Here is a 27,543-nt window from a genome sequence, read left to right as displayed (position 1 = left end):
GTAAATAAGCAATATTCGCCACTAAAAAACAATATAGATATTACTTTTTCAAATAGATCAGTTTTACCTATTCGCATACGCCCTAATTGCGCAAATGAACATATTAGTACTTGTTTTATTTAATGGTGTTGATGTTTTTTACCTATTCCAGTAAATTACTACAAACTTGCTATTTTATTTATTTGCACAATTATATTGTAACTGTTGTTATATTACAAAGGACCATAAATTATGTCAATTAAAACTACTGTATTTATTAAAAACTATTTACTTTGTACATTTAATTACTGAGCTGAATGCACTTGTGCCATTTGTACCATTTATAGGTACAGTATGTATGTATTTACGGCCAAATAATAAAAAGATGAATAACAATAAAATATACTAATTGAACCACACTAAATCATTAACAATTTTGCAATCTAATTAACGGTCAATATCACCGAACACAATATCTACTGTGGCAATCAGTATTGCTATATCGGCGAGCATCAACTTTGGTCCGAGCACTGAAAGACCTAGAATGTGAGTAAAAGAACACGGTCTTATATATACCCTATATGGTTTAGACGTACCATCAGCGACCATATACAATCCTAATTCACCTTTTGGACATTCTACTGCTGTATAAGTAGCTCCTGGTGGAACGCAATAGCCTTCGGTGCATAATTTAAAATGATGTATTAGGGACTCCATAGATGTTTTCATCTCAATTCTAGTTGGAAGAGATATTTTAGCATTATCTGCTTTTATTTCACCTTCGGGTATTGTATCTATTACTTGGTTAATTATTCTTAAAGATTGCCGTAACTCTTCTAAACGTAACAAATGACGATCATAACTATCCCCAAATGTACCCACAACGACATCAAAGTCATATAAATCATAGCCATCATACGGCTCAGTGACTCTTAGGTCCCATTTGACACCCGTACATCGTAACATAGGTCCAGTAAAGCCCAAATTAATTGCCTCGTGTGCACTAACAACACCTATTCCAGCAGTTCGTGCGTAATAAAGTCTATTTCCTGTAGCAACATCTTCAGTCTCATCACACCGCTCACCCATTTTCATGCACAATTCATGTACGTCATCCAAAAAACCAATAGGAAGATCTTGGGAGACCCCACCTGGTCGTAAATATGCGCAATGAACACGCGCACCGCACAGTCTCTCAAATAATTCATAAATCTTTTCACGTTCTTCACACATCCAAAAGAAAGGGGTAATTCCTCCAGCGTCTAGGATAGTTCCAGAAATATTTAACAAATGATTTGCTATTCGACATAATTCACTGCATAGAACTCGAATAGCTTTCGCTCTGGGAGGAGCTTCGATGTTTAAAAGTATTTCGATAGCTAGCGCAAAGCATTGTTCATTTGATATAGTTGAAACATAATCAAGGCGATCCATAAAAGGCAGACTTTGGTTATAGTGTTTGTGTTCCATTAGTTTTTCAGTAGCTCTATGCAAGAAACCTATATGAGGGTCAGCCCTAACTACAGTTTCACCATCCAGCTCCAAAATAAGACGAAGAACACCATGTGCTGCCGGATGTTGTGGTCCAAAATTAATAAACATATTTTTCAGCTTTCGCTCTACTGGCTTCACTTGCGAATTATATATCATCCTATAATACTTATCTGTCTCATCGGTGCGAAAAAACACAGGTCCGGCGAATTGTTTCATGTATTCTGCATCCGGAAACCACCTGTGCGCGCAAATTGGTGAATGTATTCTTATATATCGACATTGGTACAAATTATCTTTCATTAACGATACCAGTCGCAAATAGCGCATGTTAGTACCAAAATATAATAAATTATTATAATATATAGACATAGGTAGATATTATGACGTATGATAATAAATTATTTGACACTTGATTATTCAGAATTATTTTTTAAAATTGGTTAGTAGGTAAATGAGTTTTAACCTATTTGTTAATAAGTAGTTCATGCGTACGAAACCTTGTGATTTCACTAGAGTCCTCCTGGCAGGGGCTTGGCTTTATTACTTTCGGCTCTGCACACAACAGCTCAAACGTGGAAAGTAAAAAATAATATAATAGATATATTTCTGTTTTTGATGTGACTAAGACCCTAACTAATTTTTTTTGTACATCTACGAACTTGTACGAACAAACTTACTGCCCACCTGAGGCTGAACTACACTACGGACATTGCACTACCATATGAATATGGAATATTTACTACGCATGGGAGTCATTCTTAATGTGTCCTGTATCTTTCCTGTACAAAGCAAATATGGTGGCTGAAATAGTTGAGTCTAAGACACTCACTGCTTGTAAAAAGACTCAGGGTTTATAAGAAGAAGTAGAACTAGAAAAATGCTACTTCTCTAGTAGGTGAACTAAGTTATTATCAGGTTAAAAAAAACATTTAGGTATTATATAAATTACGAAACTATATTTCACATTTTTGGGTTACATATACTTTTAGTTACTATGTAATATATAGGAATGTATTTCTCATCATAACTATATATAAAATAAAAAAATATATAGTTACACAAATGTGCATTATACAATAAGTATAGTTTAATAGTTAAGTAATTAATATAGTTAATATAATTATTATAAAATTTAAATAATTTATTATATATCAAAGATGTTCGTATCAATAGGTACCTACTTAACGTAAACCAATTTATTAAGTAGCTATAAGGATACTTTACTAATAAAACAAATTAATCAGATTAACTTAAATATTATAACAAATGTTACTATCTATAGTCGTTTGATTAATATAGCTATTTCATTCTTTTAAAGATAATTCTGAAAATCTCTGAAATAGTAGCGACCTACAGATATGGGCTAGTCAGTACAATAACTATAACATATATCTCTTGTAGGTAATTTTGGAGATTACTTTTTATATAGATACAGAAACTCATTACAGTGGTACACTTTTTTATAATACTAGTATAGTATAGAGATGCTTAAAATCGTACGAGAAAAAACCTCGAAAGAAAGTTTTATTTATGGTTTCTTACGAAACTATATAAAAAAATAAATCCATTATAAGTATATATAATTATGGCTAAATTACAATAACATACCCAATCTATACAATAAAATTTTACTTCTTATTCAAATTACCAATGAAATTTTTGAAAAAAAAAATAATATAATTAAGTTTTAAAAGCTGTATTTTCATACCAATACTGATAAAGATTTGTTTATACTATTACTATTGTATGGTATGTTAACTTTTACATTTTACATTATCTCCTTTAAATGTGCAACGATTTTTTAATATGAGCTCTTGCGATTCTATTCATACAATTATCAGTTGTCAATAAAAATCAGTATTTGAATAGTCGACAGTCAGTCAGTATAGGTAGGTATAGTAATAATCAGCAAATTTTACATTATTTAAAATAAAATGTTATATATAACCTTATATAACAATGTGTTTCAAATCTACAGATAATTAAATTAATTTAAATATATAAATCGTCATATAAAACAGGAGAGGTAAACTGTCGCTTAAATAGCTATTTTAGTACATATCTACCTCTCATGCGGTATTTTTTTTTTCTAAAAATATATGTACCTATATCAAGATAGGACGTCGATATACACAATTCCGAAAGGTATGATTAGTTAAGTATACTAAATATTATAGGTAGATAGATTTATTACATTTATACCTTTAACACAGTAAATATGTTATATATAAATACAACAATACCAACATCGATTAGATAAATAAGTACAATATCCTTATACAATACATTTTAGATAATATTACAGAATAATGTTGAATAGTATAAGGCTGTTTGAAATTTTAAATGTAGTCGTTATGAATAGAGATTCCATTTAAATGTCACACCCCTAGGTGTATACCTACTTATTTTATTGAAATTTTAAGTTAATTTAGTACAAATTTAAATAACAAAACCTCACATTGAGCATGTGGGATAATTAAACTAAAAACTTTGAAAGTAGGTATCATTGTTCACATTTTAATATTACATCATCAATTAATTTAATATAAATCAAAATTAATGAAATTGTACTAATACAATTTCGTAACAGACAAATGCCTATGTATAGATATATGAAAATAATGCATTCCAATAAAAAAATATCGTTCATTCTAGTACTTATGTTAGTACAAATACTGATTCGATTGTTTGTAACAAACAAGCAATAAATAGACACTCCCGACCGTATCTCTGTGGATATTCGTGTCACATCCTTATTAGATATATTTAATAATGAGCAAGAGAGCTAGAGACTGCTAATTTATTACCAATAATAATAATGCACCGATAGATACCATTATTATAGTCTTATAAATTATTCGTGCTGCCAGCGACTTTGTTCCCGTTCATGAGTAGATGCTATCTATTGACAATACTCAAACGACAATAAGTAAACTATTTATACAAGTACGTGTATTATTTTGTATCTATTAATAAATTAATTTGCAATAATAAATGGCGTATTTAAAAGAAAAATGAATAAATACTAATTTATTCTTTTATATTTGTAAGACTTCTTTAGGTGCATATTATAATATATAGGTATAGTCACTTCTGCTGTCTGTTCGCTTAGATATTTTAAACTTTATATGTATAATAGGTACATGTACACCCGTACGAAGCCGAGGGGGAGGGGGGGGGTAGTTAGTTAGTTATAAACTAAAGAAGTCTCACAAAACAAATATCCACATCTTACACATTATGGGAATTTTTTAAGCTAATTTCTTCAACCGTTTTTTAAGTGAGACCTAACCACACGAACAGTTAAATAGACAGTTTTACATTAATGTAAAGAAAAATAAAGTATATTCGCTAGTCCCTTATATCGAGAACTATCTAGTAGTGGTTAATATTTGCTAACTTAAAACAAAGGCAAAGGTACATAAAATACATTCGGGGTTAGATGCGGCAGAATTTTACAACTCGATGTGTACGTGGTAGAAAGTATCGGCGTAGATAATAGAAAGTGTTTTCTTTATTAATTGATAAGCAAATAGTGTTATATTACGTTTACTACAAGCGCGTAGATAGTGTTTGAAAGTGTGCCATAATAATGCAGAATGTCGCTATAGAATGGCATACCTATTTAGTTTGGCAGTGGACATTTTCCAGCACTACCTATTATATAGTACCGAACTATCATGGAAATAAATACAGATAACCACTCAAAACATTATCTGTAGTATCAATTTAACTGATACTAAATACACAAAAATTTCATATTTCCCTATTCACTTCCCATAAATATTAACTAAGGATTTGTGACTGCCAAAAAAAGAATAGAAAAGAATCGTCGATAAGAAAGATATAGAACTTTTCTTCCACACTATCTCCAGTGACATTCCTAAAGCCTAATGGTAAAGGTACATGGTAATTTTGTATAGGTACGTAGTTTTAACATCATTCTATATTTTAATATATAATATAGAATATAGTAATGATAGAGTGATGTCATTGAAAAGTTTACTGGCTATTAGTAGCATTCATTCATTTATTCATCGTAACATCTCAGCATATTTTATTTCAGCGTACATTTTGGACAAATATTGTAAATCTATGTTCTGTAATAGATACATAAATTGTCTATCAACTGTGAAATATTCCTCAAGGTAGGAACACGTATACATTGAATTATACTAATGGTGACTTAAAAATTAAGATTGTATGCGTCTCTAAAGAATAAATTACGAATATAAATCGACACGTAATAATATATATCTAAATACAAAAGTCTGTAAGTAGATTTAGCCCTCACAATCTTGATTTCCATTTCTCGCTCTATTATGAGAGGATTTACTATAGTAGATATAAGTACTCAATATATCTTTACAAAAAACGTCGATAAGTATTATGGAATCATCAGTCGCGAGCCTATTAATGGGCAACTCATATACTTTCTAATTTTATAAAATTTGTATAAGTATACTGATTTTATTACTTACATAACTGTAGAATTGCAAGCAGAATGCGTAAAATTGTTTCTGCATGTTAAATTAATCTAGCGTGTGGCACCTAGTAGATATATAGATACTTTTTATTGTTCCCTCCATAGCATTATATTTTATTACACATAAATAACAGAACGCGTCAAAACAACGAGCGGCCTTACCGCAAAAAGCGATCTCGTCCAGTCCATCTTAAGTTATATCTACTACTATTTTCTGCACAAGTCTATTAAAATATCAATCCGTGTTTCATATAGGTTTCATACCTATATATTATAAATAAAATAGTCTTGATTAATAGTATTGAATACTTGATATAAAAATATCAGTAATTAAAATAAATTGAACACATTATATTAAATAAGCTCGTTCAATAATGTCTTATTATAAATATATCACAAAAAGCATACATAACATACATATTGGTCCTATAATGGGCAACATCTAGTTATATGCAATAACCAATATATTAGACATTCAATTCGAGATATTCTCAGATGAATCGACGTAGATACACGTGCAGAGTTTCTGTAGGAACCTGAGTACACTACCTGAAAGATTGTTATAACACGCAGGTTTGTTTTGCCATTTAACACAAAGATAGTAAACGGGTATACCAGAAAGTAAAATGCCTACGCCGATAGCTGTATCTTTCGGTTGAGTTATAGCCGGTATCACGACTAGACAGCCGATGGCAACAAGGAACAAATAAGGTATTACAATATTAACTCTAATAGGTCGAGGTAGATCTGGTTTTGTTCTTCTCAGCCACAGCATCCCCACTACAGACGCGCCAACTGACAGCCAAAGTGTTTGCGAGAAGTAATTGATTAAATCAAACACGTTGCTAGTCGTCAGCATAAGGAGTGAGAAGAAGCACTGGAATTAAAAATAAATATTTATTATTCTTTGATTATGTAAATATCCGGAAGCTTACTTCAAAATAACTGCTAACTGTCAATACTAAACATGTGTTTTACAACATTAAAGTGTAGTTGTTTTAATAACACAATTACGTACATACATATTCCTACCTATTTCAATAAATAATACAATTAATTAAATTATTTTACAAGTCGTATCCCGTGGTGGTTGCTCGATAATAATGAATGAATAGATTTCTATAGATAAAAGAGTTTTTAACCTGAAATCGATGAAGTATGTTTTGATTTTATGCATTACAATTAACAAATCTTTCATATTTAATATATATACCTATATACGTAAATTTATTTCTTCAGACATAAATTTAAGTAGATAATTGTGTTGTTTTTGTAAATATTACTTGGCATTTGAAGAGAATCACTATATCTGGACACTTATGTAATCAATGTTATTATTATCTTTATTCTATGGCCTTGACGTATTAGCGACTAAATTCGACGATATTAAAACTTACTGTAAACATAAGTGAAGGTATCGGAGTCTGTTTTTCGATATGGAACAGGGAGAAGAATGCGGGCATGTGTCCCTCCTGGGCACCAGTGGCGAACAGTCGGGCGGATGTGAACAGTACACCGTTGACACCACCGAATGTTGACAGTGCCACGAATACCGGAATCACCCAACTCCAACCGATAAAAAGACGATCACCGAATATCTGAAACATTTTGAAAAATATTTTCCACGTCACTAACTCATGTCTGAGGTAGATTTTAAACAAAGTCGTCTTCGTGGGTATCTTTGACTCATCGACTTCAGCCGCCATGCTTAAAATCGTTTATTGTATTATGGAGTAAAGCAACTGATATAAATACAATATTTATTTTTCTAAATAGAGCCATCCACTGCATTTATAGTATGGGTTGTAATGAAACTTTACGAGAGTGCATTAAGGAATCATGTATGCCAGGAAAAAATAACAGTTTCAAAAAAGTTTGCGATTTTATTAATAAAAGTGAAATAGGTAAGTAAAATGACTTAATAATAACAAACTGCCAGTCTCTCGTATATGTGCCAGAAAAATATTCAAATATCGTACAAAAGCACTTTCTTTGCAAATATACTAATTATAAAATTTAAGAGTTTATAAATGATATAACGTTTTTGTAGAAAAAATCTAACTTAAAATTCATAGTACTGACAATGTTATCTGATTGCACAAAGAATGAATGAGTATATAGCGGTTTTTATATTAATTGTAGCAGGCATTGTTCCTCTTTATTAATGGGTATTTAAAGCAACAATTATTTAAAATAGTAATATTTAAGTTCTCTCTCTAAGTCTCACGTTCTTCCTGTGATGAATACTCATCAGCGTTCCAATTTTGTGGTAAGATTAAAAAATGTGACTATTCAAAAATTATGCTTATTATAAAATATTAAGTTTACTTGGATAAACATTTTTCTATTTCTAATTCGGTTTAAGTTGTATAATAGTGAATTAGAAGGCACGCACATGAGAGTATGCGTAGCTATTGCAGTGGACTAGCATGCGTGTGACATATCTGCGTGCTTTGTAATTTCACTTAAATCTTAATACACTGTTACTCTGAGCTACGTATTACGAGCGTCCCGTAATGACGTGATATCCTGGTGCCATTCATTCTGGTGCGATGATTGCCATTTACTACCTATCTAGTGTATCATCGTCTTGATTATTGCCATTTCACTTAAAGAACAGCACTGAGAATATCCCCTCATTCTTGAGACCTATGTATGTTATTATATCACTATACTATATAGTAGAAAATGCCACATGTTGTAAGTCCGCCAAATGTACTGTAGTGTGCATTAAAGTTAAATAAATAAATATCACTCCCATATCACACCTTGCAGAGCCATTTGCTTGACAACAGTTCACAAAGAAATGAACCACTAGAGATTGGTAGTGTAAGCAAACATAAAGTATTCCACTTACAATAAACAAATAATTCGCTAACATTTAAAGTTCAAGACCCTTGGCAAAAACTCCGAAAAAAGCTGATATCATATCAGAGGAGAGTATTATTAGAGTAATCATTTTCTAATTATAAGTGCTGACAAGGTTAAGTAAACACTCTTGTTACTATAAGACTAAGTACCTTTAATGATAAGAAAATTAAAATTTGTTATCGATAAAGAGGTCAATGTGGTATAGCGATGCTATAACAATAGGTATACTATCATTTTATATTTACAACTACAGTATATGTATAGAAATAAATTTTCAATGTCAGTATCAGTTAAGAGAAGATTTTCCTATATCCTCCTATCAATCAAGTAAAGAATTGTAATTTTAATAAATAATATGTTGCTCTAACGTAATATTTTATCAACAAAATAATATTCTATACAATTTTTTATGTTAAATATCAAATTTTTAAAACTACTAATGATTACGGAAAACAGAGAGCTCAGATTAGATTTTTATAGGATAAGACTTTAATAAGCAGATATTCACAATATATAAAGACGAAATTAAAACACAGACACCGCGGACTTTCTATAAAATTTTATCCTCTTATAGAAAAGTCCACTTCACCGACAAGAGCTCAGCTCTTAAGTTATGAAGAAATGAATGAATATACAAAAGTAGGTATTTTATTTACCCTGAATAATATATTTCTTGGTTTTAGATTTAAGTATAGAGTATAATTTTAATATTTAATATTTAATAGAATATTCATTCCCATAATTATTTTAAAACATAAATTTGTGATACAGAGAGTGTAACATGTTAACATTGCAGGTAACTAGTTATTATACAATATTTTAATTAGCGATATAATTAAATCTAAATCAGAAACTGCGTGCGCCGCAAGTCGCGTAGCGGAAAATTTATTTTACTATGAAGTTTTATTCATTTCTCCACCCACTACCCATTTCCCACGCATCTAGATTCTATTACATTTATTTATATAAGAAATATAACAATTACGCTTAACTAGGAACGAAAAAGCAATAAATATACGCTCAGAAATGCAAACAATAATTTCAAATAGCGTATATATATATATATACATACTGCGGCCACAGCTGGATTAGACATCATTTCCATCTTGGAGACGACGGCAAAATAGGCCAAGTTCGCCATAACATAGATAATGGTCACCATAGGCATAGCGATCCATATGGCACGCGGCAAATTCCTGAAATAAAACGAAACGAGACACGCATGAGAAATTACTCCTACACTATTAATAGGCGAATATGGGGAAGTGTAGAACTCATACAAAAATAAATAACACTTATTACGTTTCGCATATACTATCGTATCGTATGATAATTAAAATTAAAAGTCTTGTTATAAATCAGATATCTATAGCTCTAGGTATTTTTTATGTGTTACCTCAGATTTTGTGCCACATGAAATCAGTTAATCCATCATGGTAAATTAATTAACCGCGATGGTTTCTAGGGGGGCTTGGGGGTCCTATCTATTAAATCATTACTATTAATTGGTAATCAACAGCTGTAAAAATAATGATTTCAATACTTGCCTATACACGTTAAATGCTAGTTAGTGGATACCGGAATAACTACAAATAAAATGATAATCCGACGAATCATAAACTATTTCAGTCGATAAACATTTCGAAAATTAAAGATTCATCGTGTAATGAGATTGTGATAAAAAATATACCAACGCATTGCATGCACGTGTACCTAATCCACGATGTTTGGCACACAGCCAGGTCGCGATAGACCTTAATGATTTTTTCTATGCTTTCGTAATTTACGATAGTAATTAATAATTCGTCAGATAAATAAGTAAAGAAAAAATTGGATCATCTACCTAAATTATTTCAGTGTAAGAGTAATTCAAGAAATATAAAAAGTATATAATACAATATAGTAAGTAGATAAATATAAGATACATAGCACAAAAAGTATACCTACTTATATGAGTATTAATTAGAATTATATAATATTAATCAAGTATTTCACAAAACTTCAGCTTCCAAGTGGCTAAATTTGTATGGAATCCACACTGTGTATCATTAGAATAAAAAATCAAAAGCCTTTGAGAATTTAGTAATATGATAATCTATCAATCACATGTATATACCAATTTCATCCTTACAACTACCAATATATGTATATAAATTACCACATTCCAAGATGTTTCCTAGATTAAGGTCCAACATGTTTAGTCATGAGCTCGTGAGATTCGTATGAATAATACATGCAATAGGGTAGAGTACCTGCTACGTAAGAGCAGGGTGCAAGAAAGTTAACCCAATGGAGTTTATTTTAGGAAAACAGAAGTAATATTTACACACTCTTCTACAAATACTAAACCGTTTAAATGGCGATATATAAAAAGATCTCTTAAAAATTCTAATTTCATATACATATAATTTTTCTGCATTAAAGTTTTTAATGTTAGTTCGTAGAGATTTAAATAAGAGATAATAATTGACAGTACTTTCTTGTTATTCTGGTAATCATGAATACTCATTATTTCCTATGTAGATGTAGTGATATTTGATAACAATCTTAGTAAATGGTAGATAAGTTCATAAATCTTATTGAGTAACAATAACAGATTGTATAATATGTCATAAATCAGGACAACATATCTATATAAATACGTAATTGTACGTCGTTAATTACACGTGAAGAAACTCGTGTCATCATATCTATCATTCGTAAAATAGAATTACTATGATATATGGAAATTATTTTAAACCGAGATAGATTATATAAAAAGTCGTCGACGTGGGTACTCAGTCTAATCTATTTCAGATTTTTTTAGCAGCACGGTAATAATAATAATAACAATAATCTCAGGACAATCCCATCATTACCAAAGCACCATCTAGTCCCAAGTAAAGCTACGTAAAGTTTGTGTAATAATATATAAATATATATTTTTTCGTAAATACATACATATAATATATAGAAAACACCCAGACCGATACAATCATACTCATTAATACAAATGCGAGGAATCGAACCCGCGACCATTACATTTGTCCATAGAAGTTTTAATAAATAACCCTACTATATTTCATTAATATTTTTATGAAGTAGTATTCAGTAGTTTACGTTACATAACCCAATAAGTAATTTACTATATTTTCACATCAGAATATAATAATACTGACATAAATGTTTGATATCTATCTGGCCATCGTTTTTAGTGCCATAGCTAGTAAGAGGAGCTGAAGGACTCTATGCATCTAAGTACTATTTATATAGCTCTCACGTCGGCGTCGGCCACTTGTGGATTTAATTCCCAATTGACGACGCCTAACTATTATGGCAAAGTTTCGGATTCCCTCTTTTTTGTTTCATGCTCTATGATTTAAATAATCAGAATGTTGTAATGATTTATCAATAAACATAATATTAGTACCAACAGTACAAGTAGAATAATTAATATATTTAATATTTAATAGCGAATTTAACATTCTAAAATAACTAAAGTAAATAAAAAAAAAATTAATAGCTACTTTTACTGTATTGTCTAATACAGTAAAAGTAAATTTTACTGATTCGCTATTAATTTTTTTTTTATTTACTTTAGTTATTTTAGAATGTGGTTACTACACTAAATTACCGATTACATTTCTTATTATTTTCAGAATAAATCTGTTTTAATGTACACCTCAGGACAAAATAAATAAATTAGGAGCTACATATACACATAAAGTTCACAACAAAAGCAGAATTAGACTTTCTAAAATTTTCTTTGAATATATGTTTTCGTGCTGATGTTATCTTAAAAATAATACCCATTTGTTTGTCATTAATAATCGGACAAAATAATATAAATAAATGAATCAAAAATAGAATTCGCACTGAAAGGTTATATCAATCATCGTGCGAAAGGAAGTGCAAATAAACAGGTCAAAGAAGCACAGACGAATTCAAGCAAATCACAATACTAAGAAGATCTCGAGATAAATCTGAGATAAGAAAATATCCATATATATATAAACACCTCTTTGGGCACTTTGTTGATCACGCCACAACCTAAACACTTGCCGATTCCACCTTTTGCACTGAATAACTTGACTCCTATCGCGTATATCTCAGGCGGTATGGCAACGTCGCATTCTATTTTGCGATGTGGCCATATATATTCGTCGATAGTACGATATACTCGACACTTTTTTTACTAATAATTCGTGACTGAATGGCTCCGAACGGCTAAATTTTTGGTATACACAAAGATTTTTTGGCTCTGAATATATTCCAAAAATCAATTAATTATGTTGATCACTTTATATACTCGTCCTTACTGCGATACTTACTTTCATCCGAATATATATAGATACCGTAACGGTCTATCAATTATGACTTTATTAATTTACTAATGTAGATATTTTATATTCGCAATGCTCCATACATGCAAGCTCCAGCAACGGTGGAGGCAGGGTCCCCCCTGCACCGTACACCGCACCCCGCGCACACAAACAAATTAGATATTTTTTGAATACACAAAGACTTTTTGGCTCTGTATATATATTTCAAAAATCAGTTAATTGTGTTGATCACTTTATATACTGGTCCTTACTGCGATACTTATTTTAATCCGAATATATATAGATACCGTAACGGTCTATCAATTATGAATTTACTAATCTACATATTTTATATTCGCAATGCTCCATACATGCAAGCTCCAGCAACGGTGGAGGCAGGGGGATTAAACAAATTAGAATAAATTAAATTCATAAGATTATTTATATATTTCGACTGCCTCGGTGGTCACACCGCTTTACATCCGATGGTCGCGGGTTCGATTTCTCGCACGATGCAAACATTTGTACTCATCGGTCATCGATTGTTTTCATCGGTCTGGGTGTTTTATATGTATATTATATATGTATTTACAAAATAAAAATATCTATTTATATCAGTTCAGTATCAGTCTGTGTTAATTGTCCAGGGTTATTTATTATATTTTTATAAACGGTTATCTTTTTCCATCGCACCGCTCGCTATCGACAGTGAATTCATAGAAATGTCACTCTAAAAACAAAAATAGTTTTGTGTTTTGTATTTCAAATACTAAATGCAAAATAGGTATTTTCAAAATACTTTTTAAAAATTAAGTACCTTTTGAATTTTTGTCCAAACCTCAGATATTTTATTTATTTTAGGTATATCAATCATTACATAGTAATATAAAAACAAAGTCGCTGTCGCATCTAACAGTACATAAACAAAGAAAGAAGACTTTGGCTCTGATACCGTAACGGCCTATGAATTATGAATTTATTATACCTAATCTAGATATTTTATATTCGCAATGCTACGTACATTGTAATATCCGCCTCCATTCATTGTAACGGTGGAGGGACTAAATAGTTGAATAAAACTGAATAAGCAGTTGCTCCACTCTATAGGTACTGCGTCGTCGTCGTATGCTGTTCATTTTTTCACTCGTTTTGGCGCCAAGAGAGGGTCACATAGTCGTGGTCAAGTTAAGAACTTATAATTTAATTTTGATAACAATAGATACAAGTAAAAAGTAGGTATTATATTAATGTACGTAAGTACTGTACTTAAAAATATTTATTCTTTACTGTATGTACATTTGAAAAACTTAACACTTAAGGACTTGTACATATACACGTACATACTGCCATTTTCTCTTAAAGACATCCAGAGAAGCACTATTTATCAAATACGCGGGGTGCACCGACCTTTGACCTTATAACACCTGATTCGCGCGTAACGAATTACATTGCTACTTTTTGGTATTTTATAGTGGATATGTCACTATAAAATATTATTATTTCTTTAGATTATGACATAATAACATAGTTTACATGATTTTAAGGGAAACATACGATAAAAAAATCCCGTAAAATGTAAAAGATAAAAAATGGTTATTGTTGGTTATCCTTAAGAGATAGACATATACCATCACGGACTTTTTTGTTGACCTTATTTTGATACATCTCAAAGCACTAGACAACACGCATTTTCATTAAACAGTATTGTATTTTTTTATTTCTTTAACTTTAATGCACAAAAAAATTTGTACATGTGGCGGACTTAATATTTTGCCGCGTTATTTACCAGGCAACCATGAGTGGTGCAGCGAAAGATTATTGGCGGTGCACTAATATAAATAAGAAATGTCAAAAAAAGATTTATAAAGATAATAAAGATAAGCAAAATATACATTTCTATAAAAAAATAACAATATACATACATAAATATATATCTAAGTATAACCCATAAATGTATAAATATTATATATAAGTAAATACATAATGATCCGATAATCAAATTATAAGTACAGTCTCAAATTGAAAGTAAGAGAATCAGAAAATATAGAGAGAACTATATGGATATAACAGAAAGATGTGAAAAAAGGAGAAGGACAGTAAAAAAGTTACAAATTTAAATAATGTTCCCGCAATTTCTGTTTAAATGAATTTATTACATTATTATATATATTAGGCATACGACTAGCCTTATGACTGTTACTTTTTTTTTAATCTATACATCTATACATGTAAATAAAATTGGAGTGTCTGTTTGTAATATTGAAATAACCGTTTTTTACTACTTGCATATGAATATAAATACGGTACATACACCAAAATAACATATTTTACAAGTTTTGTCTGTCTGTCTGTCTGTTTGTTCCGGCTAATCTCTGAAATAGCTGGACCGATTTTGACGGGACTTTTTTTGGCAAGTAGCTGATGTAATAAGGAGTAACTTACGCTACTGTTATTTTAGAAAAATAAAATAAAATTTCACGCGGACGAAGTCGCTGGGGCCAGCTAGTCTATAGATATACCGAGATTTAATGTTTAAGTTGCTATTATGTTGTTGACAAAATTTTACTGTAATGTTACTATTACGTTATCCTACACAATTTGTATTATTTTGGATGAATAAATAAATAAATAAATAATAATCTATACATCTATACATTTAATAAAAATTGGAGTGTCTGTTTGTAATATAGAAAAAACCGTTTTTTACTACATGCATATGAATATATATAAGGTACATATACCAAAATAACAATTTTTATAATTTTTGTCTGTTTGTCTGTCGGTCTGTTTGTTCCGGCTAATCTCTGAAATGGCTGGACCGATTTTGACGGTACTTTTTTTGGCAGGTAGCTGATTTATAAGGAGAAACTTAGGCTACTTTTATTTTAGAAAAATAAAGTTAATTCCACGCGGTCGAAGTCGCGGGGACAGCTTGTTTTTAATAAAAACTGTTTATTTGATAAAAAAACATCTTTTTTGTGGTACTTGAGAATGTTGAAGCCTGTTGTTTGTAATATTGAAATAACCATTTTTTACTACTTGCATATGAATATAAATACGGTACATACACCAAAATAACATATTTTACAATTTTTGTCTGTCTGTCTGTTTGTTCCGGCTAATCTCTGAAATGGCTGGACCGATTTTGACGGGACTTTTTTTGGCAGGTAGCTGATGTAATAAGGAGTAACTTAGGCTACTTTTATTTTAGAAAAATAAAGTTAAAAACCACGTGGACGAAGTCGCGGGAACAGCTAGTGTATAATATATTAGAGATACCTACGTGTTTTTTTATTGATGACTAGCTGTACACGGGATTTCGTCCGTGTTGAATTTAACTTTATTTTTCTAAAATATAAGAAGTTAAATTCCACGCGGACGAAGTCGGGTGTACAGCTAGTTGTCGGTAGTCTAGCGATTTAGCTAGCACACTGCTTTGATTCCTGCTTGGTGGTCGAGGGTATTCCTCGCACGCTGCAAACATTTGTATTCATGAGTATGATTGTTTGTAACGGTCTGGGTGTTTTCTATGTATAGATAATATATATGTATTTACGAAAAAAAATCTTTGTATTTATATCAGTACCCATAACATAATCTTCAGCTAGCTTAACTTTGGTCTAGATGAAGCTGTGTGAATTGTCCTGAGATTACTATTATTACTATAATAAATCTTTTCAAATCAGCCGATGTTTATTTTTGCCATAATACGTGCTGTTACCATGTGATAATATTACGTACGTACTTATTAAACTATTAACTTATTATTAAATTGTTTGTAACGGTCTGGGTGTTTTCTATGTATAGATAATATATATGTATTTACGAAAAAATCTTTGTATTTATATCAGTACCCATAACATAATCTTCAGCTAGCTTAACTTGGGTCTAGATGAAGCTGTATGAATTGTCCTGAGATTACTATTATTATTAATTGGTACACAGGTAAACTACTAACTAGGCCATATTGGTGTTGTTTGTTATGGTGAAAAAACTAGTAGGTATATATATAAGTTACACGTACAATTTCAAAGACTTATTTCTTGAAAACTACTGGCTATTCTGAAATAAAACTTTAGTGTTTGTATATGTAATGTTTGCATATAAAATATGATTAAAGGTTACCAGTGTATTTACACTTTTACTGAACAAACAGAGTTGTTTAATACTGAAAATATTGTGTGGAAGGCATCAATTACTTTCAGTGCATGTATAGCTTTTCTCTTTTCCTAATTATTATTATTATTAAGTTTAAAGTGGTTGAATTTTACGTAAGGGGTTTTTATTCATTATTTCTAATGTACCATTTATTTTAAGTTTTTTAAACTCTATTCATCGAGACCTATCTAATGAGTCCAAACACGATATTTCTGCTGTAAGTTTTCGAAGAGTATGTTCATCATCTGATAATACTGGTGCCAGCATGAAGTCAAGGTTAACAGATAACTAATTACTTTTATTTCGTCAAAATCTTTAGATTACGTATAATAAATTCATAATATCGCTACCTATTCAAATCAAAACAAGTATTAGGTACTTCATGTACTAGTATATAAATTCATCAACACACAAGTAAATGATTTTTAAATATATTCAGAGCCAAAAAATCTTTGTGCATTTAAAAAAAATGCCGATACGGATTCACTATTGCAGGAAATTGTTGAAAAAATATATATCGAGTATAAGTATCTACTACTATCGACGAATACATTTGGCAACAACGCATGGTCTCGGCCGGAACGGCAACATCGCATATTAGAATACAAAGATAGTGATAGAAAGAGAGAGACAGTGGATCAGCAATATCTACGGATCGTGGCTGGATCAACTAAGTGTGCAAGTGTATATAAATATATATATATATATATATATATATATATACATTTGTCTTTAATTCAAAGGAAATATAAATAATGAACGCATCACATTTAAAACAGTATAAATAGTTAATAATTTAATAATAAGTTAATAGTTTAATAAGTACGTACGTAATATTATCACATGGTAACAGCACGTATTATGGCAAAAATAAACATCGGCTGATTTGAAAAGATTTATTATAGTAATAATAGTAATCTCAGGACAATTCACACAGCTTCATCTAGACCAAAGTTAAGCTAGCTGAAGATTATGTTATGGGTACTGATATAAATACAAAGATTTTTTTTTCGTAAATACATATATATTATCTATACATAGAAAACACCCAGACCGTTACAAACAATCATACTCATGAATACAAATGTTTGCAGCGTGCGAGGAATCGAACCCTCGACCACCAAGCAGGAATCAAAGCAGTGTGCTAGCTAAATCGCTAGACTACCGACAACTAGCTGTACACGCGACTTCGTCCGCGTGGAATTTAACTTCTTATATTTTAGAAAAATAAAGTTAAATTCAACACGGACGAAATCGTACAGCTAGTCATCAATAAAAAAACACGTAGGTATCTCTAATATATTATACACTAGCTGTTCCCGCGACTTCGTCCACGTGGTTTTTAACTTTATTTTTCTAAAATAAAAGTAGCCTAAGTTACTCCTTATTACATCAGCTACCTGCCAAAAAAAGTCCCGTCAAAATCGGTCCAGCCATTTCAGAGATTAGCCGGAACAAACAGACAGACAGACAAAAATTGTAAAATATGTTATTTTGGTGTATGTACCGTATTTATATTCATATGCAAGTAGTAAAAAATGGTTATTTCAATATTACAAACAACAGGCTTCAACATTCTCAAGTACCACAAAAAAGACGTTTTTATTAAAAACAAGGTGTTCCCGCGACTTCGTCCACATGGAATTTAACTTTATTTTTCACAAATAAAAGTAGCCAAGTTACTCCTTATAAATCAACTACCGGCCAACAAAAGTCCCGTCAAAATCGGTCCAGCCATTTCAGAGATTAGCCGGAACAAACAGACAGACAGACAGACAGACTAAAATTATAAAAATAGTTATTTTGGTATATGTACCTTATATATATTCATATGCATGTAATAAAAACGGTTGTTTTCAATATTACAAACAGACACTCCAATTTTTATTAAATGTATAGATGTATAGATTATTATTTATTTATTTATTCATCCAAAATAATACAAATTGTGTAGGATAACGTAATAGTAACATTACAGTAAAATTTTGTAAATAACATAATAGCAACTTAAACATTAAATCTCGGTATATCTATAGACTAGCTGGCCCCAGCGACTTCGTCCGCGTGAAATTTTATTTTATTTTTCTAAAATAACAGTAGCGTAAGTTACTCCTTATTACATCAGCTACTTGCCAAAAAAAGTCCCGTCAAAATCGATCCAGCTATTTCAGAGATTAGCCGCAACAAACAGACAGACAGACAGACTGTACTATGCTATACTATGTATTGATTGATATACCTAAAATAAATATAATATCTGAGGTTTGAACAAAAACTCAAATGGTAATTTATTTTGAAAAAGTATTTTGAAAATACCTATTTTGCTTTTAGTGTTATAGTACTTTAACTGTTATGTTTTAAGTAACAATGTTTAATTATAATTAATACTACTGCACCAACACTCCGATCGTGCAAAAAATTTAGCTGTTTCATTATTTTTTAGTTCAATTAGTGGTCTACCTAAGTCCTGGGCTAAGGGGGGGGGGAGAGTCATGACCCCCCATGACTCCCAAGACCTTAATGACGCTCCCCCTGGATCCGCCGTTACGTCTTCTCTTCATTCGCTCAGTAACGTTGTTACAAAAGGAAAAATTCCCGTCCAAAAAATAACAAGTATTGAGGTTTGATCTGGAGTCACGTTACTCCAGACTGATTTCTATAAATATTTAGATTAGGTAGACTATTATTTTTGAAATACTAGCTAGACATTATTAAGTTACTGTAGCCATAATGTAGTAGCCCAAACGTGCCAATGAGGAAGCCCTTGGCAAATGCTGCACCCTGATTGGCCCGTTTGAATTGGATCAAGAACTGCTCGTATGCCAAAAAGGTGGATTTGTATAAAATCGTGTATAAATCGCTTAATTATTATTATTACTCGTCGTGACAGTTGTGGCTCAAAACGGATCAACATTTATATATGGTCATCTATATCAACAAAAGGCCTCCGGATCAACAACTCAAAAAGGATCAACAAAAAACTACCTATACGGCACCTCTGAGCCACAAAGTGCCCAAGGGGATATTTATATATATATATATATATATATATATATATATATATATATATATATAGATTAAAGATATTTTACATTGAAATTAGAAAAATAAGTCAAATACTATATCTAGACAAGTAGAGATAAAGTATAGAAAAATGGAAAGAAAATCGATACGTCTTATTTAATAATAATAATAATTTTATAAAAATTATTATTCAGTATAATATTTGTCTATGACACATATAATGTGTGCGAAATAATGTTGTATTAAAAATACATATCATAATATAACATGAATATTATTATTAATCTATATCTACTAATGCTACAAACCTAAAGAGGTTGTATAGTTGTAGGTACGTCCTAAGTTCAGGAACGTTTTGGTAATGATTGAAAAATATTTTTTGTCACTATATGTACCTACAACATATCTCACTTATCGATAAAAGTATAGGTAACGTCGCGCTGCAACTAATAGGGGGCTGAGCATTAATGAAAATAATGAAAAAACGGGGAAATCTCTCGTTTATGTGACGTGGACAAAGCTTAGTGCCCTAAAAAGATATAAATGTCGATGAAAAATGAATTTCAGAGTGAGACTACGTCACAATCACGTACATCTTACGTGCTTATAAATAACGATGGCTATTAGAGAACGAATACGATACAGGGCTAGGTACCAGGGCGTGGTATTACAAATCATTTTCTTTGTGAAAATATAAGATTGTTAAAAGAAAATCTTAAATAACCAGTAGTGAGCTAGTCATAGAAGTCAGCTGAACAGCATTGTACCCATCTTGTTATGTCATATCTCTGCAATTTACAATTTAGCAAGAATAGACATTTACCAACTTTAAACTGCAGGTTCAGGTCCAATCCAATTGTTAGAGAAAATTATGACGTTTTACCCCACACTGTATTTTAATTAAAAAGTATAAACAAATTGATATTTCTGTACCCATAAGCAACAGTAATATACTATATTGTAATACACATAAAGATATGACTATAATATTTATGGATATTACAATATATGAATACATTGTTAAATATTTTTAACTATGAACAGTGTATCATTTTTGTAAATTTGAATAATCGAATAGTATTTTCTAAATTATTATTTAAAATATTCTCCTACTAGTATTCCTCCAAAGGCACAATCTGAATCATAATCTTAATCTAATATCTATTATAAACGCGAAAATTTGTAAGTATTGATGTTTTCACGCAAAAACTACTGATCGGATTTTGATGAAACTTTATAATAATATAGCTTGCTTATACATCCGAATATCACATAGGCTATATTTTTTTATTGAAATTTAACTCAGGTGAAAACGCGGGCACAGCTAGTATTCTATATATATTATGTGTAATTTCTTGGTAATCAAATAATTACATACGTCATATACAGTATAAATAAATATTTAATAAAATATTGAACGTAAGAAGTACTCACTTGTACGGATCTTGTAGTTCTTCTGTCACAAAATTAAGATAATTCCAGCCTCCAAAAGCGAAAAGTCCAGAATAGAATGCCAGAGCGATGTTCCCCGCACTATACTCGCCTTCGAACGAACGCTCGAAATTCTCCGTGTGACCTAAAATATTGCATTAACATTTATAAAATCACAATTACACGCGCACTATGTATTACCAACAAGGTTGTTCCCAGAGATTAACAGAAATAAAATGGAATTCATAAATTGCATGATCAGTGCCTAGGTGAGATTTCTAAGAAATATTAATTCTCCACAGAACTAGAAAATAAAAAGGATTTATGTCTATCTATTTTCTGCCCCCGCATAGTAATTACCCAATTCATTTCAATGGCTTTTACAGTTGTTCAGTTACAATTATAGTTAGCTAATTCGTTTTAAAGTTTCTTTTCAACAGAAGAGCTTGCGGCATTCAATCTCTATGGCACCATAAGTACACCAGTACCACCTGCAATTACCCTTGTAGGTGGTATCGTTTTTCGTGGTTCTTATATAGGTACCACTGTTAGAAGTTAAAGATCTATTCTTGATTTTTAAGTAAAAGTTTTAAACAATTTACATATACTTATTATTACTATTGCCATATCATATACCTATTATTACTATTGGCATATCAACTTTTAATTAAATTGACGTTAACAGATTTAATACAGCTATCTGTTTTAAGATTGAATCTCGAAAAACATTCTTAATGAATTCATTAGATACTCTTTCACATAAATACTTATCAATGATAAGTTAATATAAATTAATACCTAAACTTGTTAATCACTATATCAAAATAAAAACTACAATATAATTAATTTCTTGTTTAAGTTTGATCTACCTATAGCTAATATATGAACATTAAAATCTTATCAATTGATTCCGCGTCGCATGCAAGAGAACAGTAGAGCTTTCTCGAAACAACCTAATTAATGTGTAATTTATTACCGTACAGTTTCTTATTCAATAACTCGTTGATAGCAACAAATTTATATGGAGTAACTACACTAGGCACATTAATACAATCATCAAATTGTGTACATAAATTGGTCATAATTAAGAATGTACTGTAAGACTGTGACTTTAAACTCTTCTTCAAGTTGAAGCAATTTAATACGTATAATATAAATACCACATACTAGCTTTCTTTCAGATTCGTCCACATTATTATTATAATTCTATATTTTAACAGAGAACCCGAAATTTCTGTGACATCGTAACTCCTAAAGGAATAGACCGATTATGATGTATTTTTTTTATTTAAGAGCTGATTTGATCGTGAAATTCTGAGCTACAATTTATGAAGATCTATTCAGGAGTTTAAGGTAATCAGCTCTTTTGGTTAGCTGCGATAGGGATATTAGACTCATAATGAGTACACTTTTATACTTATTTTAGTTTTTTCCATGTCGAGTTATTTTCCATGTTCTAATTTTGTATAAAAAGAGTCTATTTTGAATCTTAAAACTAAATTCCACACAGTTATTTATATAGTAGGTAACGTACATAGGTACTTACGATTTTTTTATGACATCATATGTCTGTTATTGGGCTTTATTCTCTCTCAAACAATAAGTGTGATTGTATAGCACTATTACCATTGTAATTAAAATTTGTTCCGCTTGACGACAGAGCCATATAAAAAATTGGTACTATTCCGTTTAGTGATTACAGCTAACATTACTGGACCTCACTAATTGAATATGCTTATAGCCTTGAACATAACACAATGTCAAATCTACCACCCATTATCATAGACATTCTCAAAACTCTATCTAATGACTCAATCAACATTTAGTCCAAATCTAAGCTTGTATTATCGGTACTGTACAAGGAATAGAAATACGTAAATATACATATACCTATATATATATATATATATTGTAAATACAAACATATTATACATAGACAACATCCAAACTATTACAAACAATCATACTCAAGAATACAAATGTTTATATCGTGTGGTGAATAGAACCTGCGCCTATCGGAAGTAAGGCAATGCGCTAAACCTATGGACCACCTAGGTCATGGAATAGGTATTATAAAAGATAGGTAGGTTATTAATTGCAAAATACCGAAATACCACTAGCGATGATCCGATACAGATAAATAATCAATAACGAAACGAAAGAACCTATTCAAAAAACATTTGTATTCACCAAGGTTGTTCGTTCACTTACCTATACAAATATAATAAATTCCCGATATGATGATGACCACCAACGCCAACAATTTAGATGTTGTGAACACATCCTGAATCCGCATAGTCCATCTCACACTGATGCAGTTGATTGCAGTCAAAATGGCTGAAATATAACCTAAATATTATAATGTGTACACATTGACGAAAAATTATTAGAATTTATTAAACCCAAAGTGGGTTCCTTACGCTGTGTATTTCAGTATCGTAATCACTCAGATTATATTTTGAAAACTGAAGACTCTTTAGTCTTCACTCTCACCTATTTCACCCACCAAGCAGTGTGCTATGTAAGCTATGTTTCGGGTATAGATTAGGCAGTAAAATTATAGGAGAAGAGACATGAGGCCTCAATGCATGAGTATCACGGGTAACATATGGTAACGTGATATCCGTAGTCCTCTTCATATATACTCGTATGATATTGTACCGACGTGTATTAAGTAAAACAGACTACCATCACGTACCTAATGTAATGTAATAAAACATAATATATTACAGAAGTATAAAGTATAGCTTAAACTGATAGATACATCTCCATTGTAACCTTATATTATATAATCCATTTTATCTTAATATCTAATAATTAGGTACGTTAGCAATCGTAAACCATGTGATAATCTCCTTCGAATGACTTGCTTATTATGTACAATAAATGGAGATTTTCGGATATGGTCCACTGGATAAAATTTATAATAGCTAGACGATGATATTGACAATCAAGAGTAATGTTTACTGTCTGTCTGATAAAACGTCATACACATAAAACAGTACTATTAACTTTCACTAAAATGACTTTGCCCGTTATATAATTCCATCGATACAAAAGTCATAGGATATGTATATCGTGTGTATATTAAATCGAGGATTTAATTTATTTTTCTGAATATACTTCCCTAAAAGTAGTGTTCAGTACTTCTGTCTAACCTATTTCAGCCGCCAAACACTTTCAGTTATGGTTGAAGATAAGACGGTTCAATTAAAGGACATAGGGGCATGATATGATCGTGTAGGACTACGCATGAATATTATGTCACTTAATAATATAATGTACATAGTGTTCTTCATGTATATACGCGATGATGGCCAGTTAACGCCAGCCTGTTTACCTAGTTTGCAAAAAATGTCAAATCAGTAATAATCGAACAAACAAATTATATATCCAGTTTAGAAAATGAAATTAAATCAGTACAATAAACTAAACATAACAATCCGTAAAATAAACTAAACATGACATAATTTGTCAAAAGAACAATCGGAACATCTCTTGGAAAATTCTTAAACTATAATTATGGTACATCAATCTGTTAGATTAACAATGTTATCTACAGATAACAATGCTAATAGAAAACGCTGAACGCATTTCAGTTAACTTATAATAACGGAAGTTTATGTCTCAACGTCTTAACGAATAAGATGAAGATAAGTACAGTTACTTAAGTTAAGGATAGGTTTGTAAATTGGCCTAGAATTAAATTATATAGGTTGTTAATTTTTAACACCTGTTTATATTTCTTTGTTCTGTTGCATATTATATTCTGTTATGTACAATTGTAATTTAAAGTAGAAAACTTTATTTAATACTAAAAGTCAAAGCTAATTCATAGGAAAGTACAAACATAGGACCTTTATGGCCGATTATACTCGCCTGTTTTTTATTAGCAGATCTACTGATTTCATTGCTATTAACCATCATAAATCCATCTATTAACATAATATCTAAAATCATATACAATATACATTCATAATATCAGTTCATAAAAAAAAATTCAACATAGACAAAATCAAATAATTAAATATCGCACTAGCATTTACAATACAAATGAAAGTCAGACTTGAGAAACGTCTTGGTTTAATAAATAGGGTTTATTTTCCGTTAGAGAGACTTCCTCTCTCATCTCAAATAATTGGGTTAAGTGGAGACGTCCGCCTAACATCGATCTCAACTCCACTGAGACGCAGCGCAATCAAAGGAAATTATCCGTCAGCCATTATTCGAATTCATTCCTTTTGCAGCAACGAAAATTGTTAATAAAATACAAAAGATTAATAAAAATATTTATTAGTCGCCAGTCCCTATTACTACAACCACAGATAACATAAGTCTTATTACTACTAACGCTGTATAGTAAAAAAAATACTATTATAAGACATCGTAAATATTTTTTATTTAGTCTTTAACTTTTACTCAAATATAGAAATTATCCTCACCTTTAAATTTGATTCATTATAAATTATTATTACAACTAGCTGTTTTTGTTTGACAAAAGATAGCCTATTCTTGACAATCCGATCTCATGATACAATAATCTATTTTCACGTAAAATTTTATTCGACCCTCTTTGTAATGTAAATTGAAACGCGCAATAACACTTGGGCATGCTTAATAACGCTAGTATGGGTATAAATACATAACATAAATGTTCTACATCTATCAATTTTATTAAACACATTAGGCATTTAGTATCGTAAAAACACAGAGACTTAAATGAGTATGAAAGCTACATGGGATTAAACTTTAAAATAACATAACTATTTGTTTGTTATAGGTACCTACAAAAAAAGTCGCTCTTATATACGCTTATATAAATCACACTCTAATACTAATACGGTTTTCATTATCGTTTCGAGAATTACTTTCTAAAGGTTAATAATACATGCATACTCGCACCTATCCAATACAGCGCATTCACTGTACTCCCTAATACTTAGAGGTACCTGCACAAAAAATCAAATCCAACGCAAGTCGCATACGCATATCGAATAAATAATATATATAGGTTTTTTTCTTTATAAATTGTTGTTTGCTAGTAGCGTAAACGTATTAATTGTGCTTAGCTTCACACAAAACATGTCAATAGAATTAAGAAGCTCCCATTTGTAATTGGTTCAAAAGGCAAACGAACTAAAAGTTCTAATAGGTTTCCTAATTATTTACCCATTTACTATTCCTTTTTAAACTGTGATATCTGAGTCGTTGCTCCTAATTACTAAATCAACTTATGTTCACAAACGATTTCGCAAACATCTTATGAATGGTTTCTTACTGAACTAAAGTATATTAAATCATATGTTAATGTTACGTTTAGGTTATTAAAAAATGTAATGTTAAAAATATACTTATTAATAATACACAATACTTAATAATAATATACAAACATTTAACATAATAATAAAATTAAACATTAACATAATAATATAATAAATAAAATGAAAAGTAGCTTATACATTTTATAATTTTGATTCAAGATGAATTTACATCTCATAGAATGAATAACATACCTGGCCGGTTTTGCCTTTGATAATACCCTAAATAGACGAAACCGGTCCACTAAATCTAAAATAAAAACAGATTGTGCGGAATAGCTATATATATATTGTGATTGTATAAGACATACTTGAGTAAAAGTATATTACTTGTATGGTATCTACTCTATATTATACTAATCTATATTGTGTATATTTTTATAACATAACTAGCTGCGCCGGCGACTTCGTCCGCGTGGAATTCAACTTTATTATCCTAAATTAAAATATTTCTAAAATAAAAGTAGCGTAAGTTATTCCT

General features: G+C 30.6%; 2 protein-coding genes across 2 annotated transcripts in view; both read right to left on the bottom strand.

The window, feature by feature from the left end:
• Positions 1–279: 279 nt before the first annotated feature.
• On the bottom strand, positions 280–1,822 carry LOC131853661 (NADH-ubiquinone oxidoreductase 49 kDa subunit-like). Its single transcript, XM_059204641.1, has one exon. The coding sequence runs from the start codon at positions 1,798–1,800 to the stop codon at positions 427–429; it is 1,374 nt and encodes a 457-aa protein (XP_059060624.1). The 5' UTR covers positions 1,801–1,822; the 3' UTR covers positions 280–426.
• A 2,838-nt stretch (positions 1,823–4,660) lies between these two features.
• The window catches only part of LOC131853659 (large neutral amino acids transporter small subunit 2), a 32,467-nt gene continuing 9,584 nt past the window's right edge, over positions 4,661–27,543 (bottom strand). Inside the window, exons 3-7 of the mRNA XM_059204638.1 lie at positions 23,956–24,081; positions 21,748–21,889; positions 9,903–10,026; positions 7,357–7,557; positions 4,661–6,836 (exon numbers count right to left, since the gene is read on the bottom strand). Coding sequence (XP_059060621.1) covers positions 6,435–6,836; positions 7,357–7,557; positions 9,903–10,026; positions 21,748–21,889; positions 23,956–24,081 — 995 coding nt within the window. The 3' untranslated portion in view covers positions 4,661–6,434. The remainder of the gene's footprint in view (positions 6,837–7,356; positions 7,558–9,902; positions 10,027–21,747; positions 21,890–23,955; positions 24,082–27,543) is intronic.

Source organism: Achroia grisella, unplaced genomic scaffold (assembly GCF_030625045.1).
Source record: "Achroia grisella isolate CSIRO2021 unplaced genomic scaffold, CSIRO_AGI_Agris_v1 utg903, whole genome shotgun sequence".
In the NCBI taxonomy this organism is placed as follows: domain Eukaryota; kingdom Metazoa; phylum Arthropoda; class Insecta; order Lepidoptera; family Pyralidae; genus Achroia; species Achroia grisella.
Note: the sequence above shows the minus strand (reverse complement) of the source record. Positions and strands in the feature narration are given on the sequence as shown.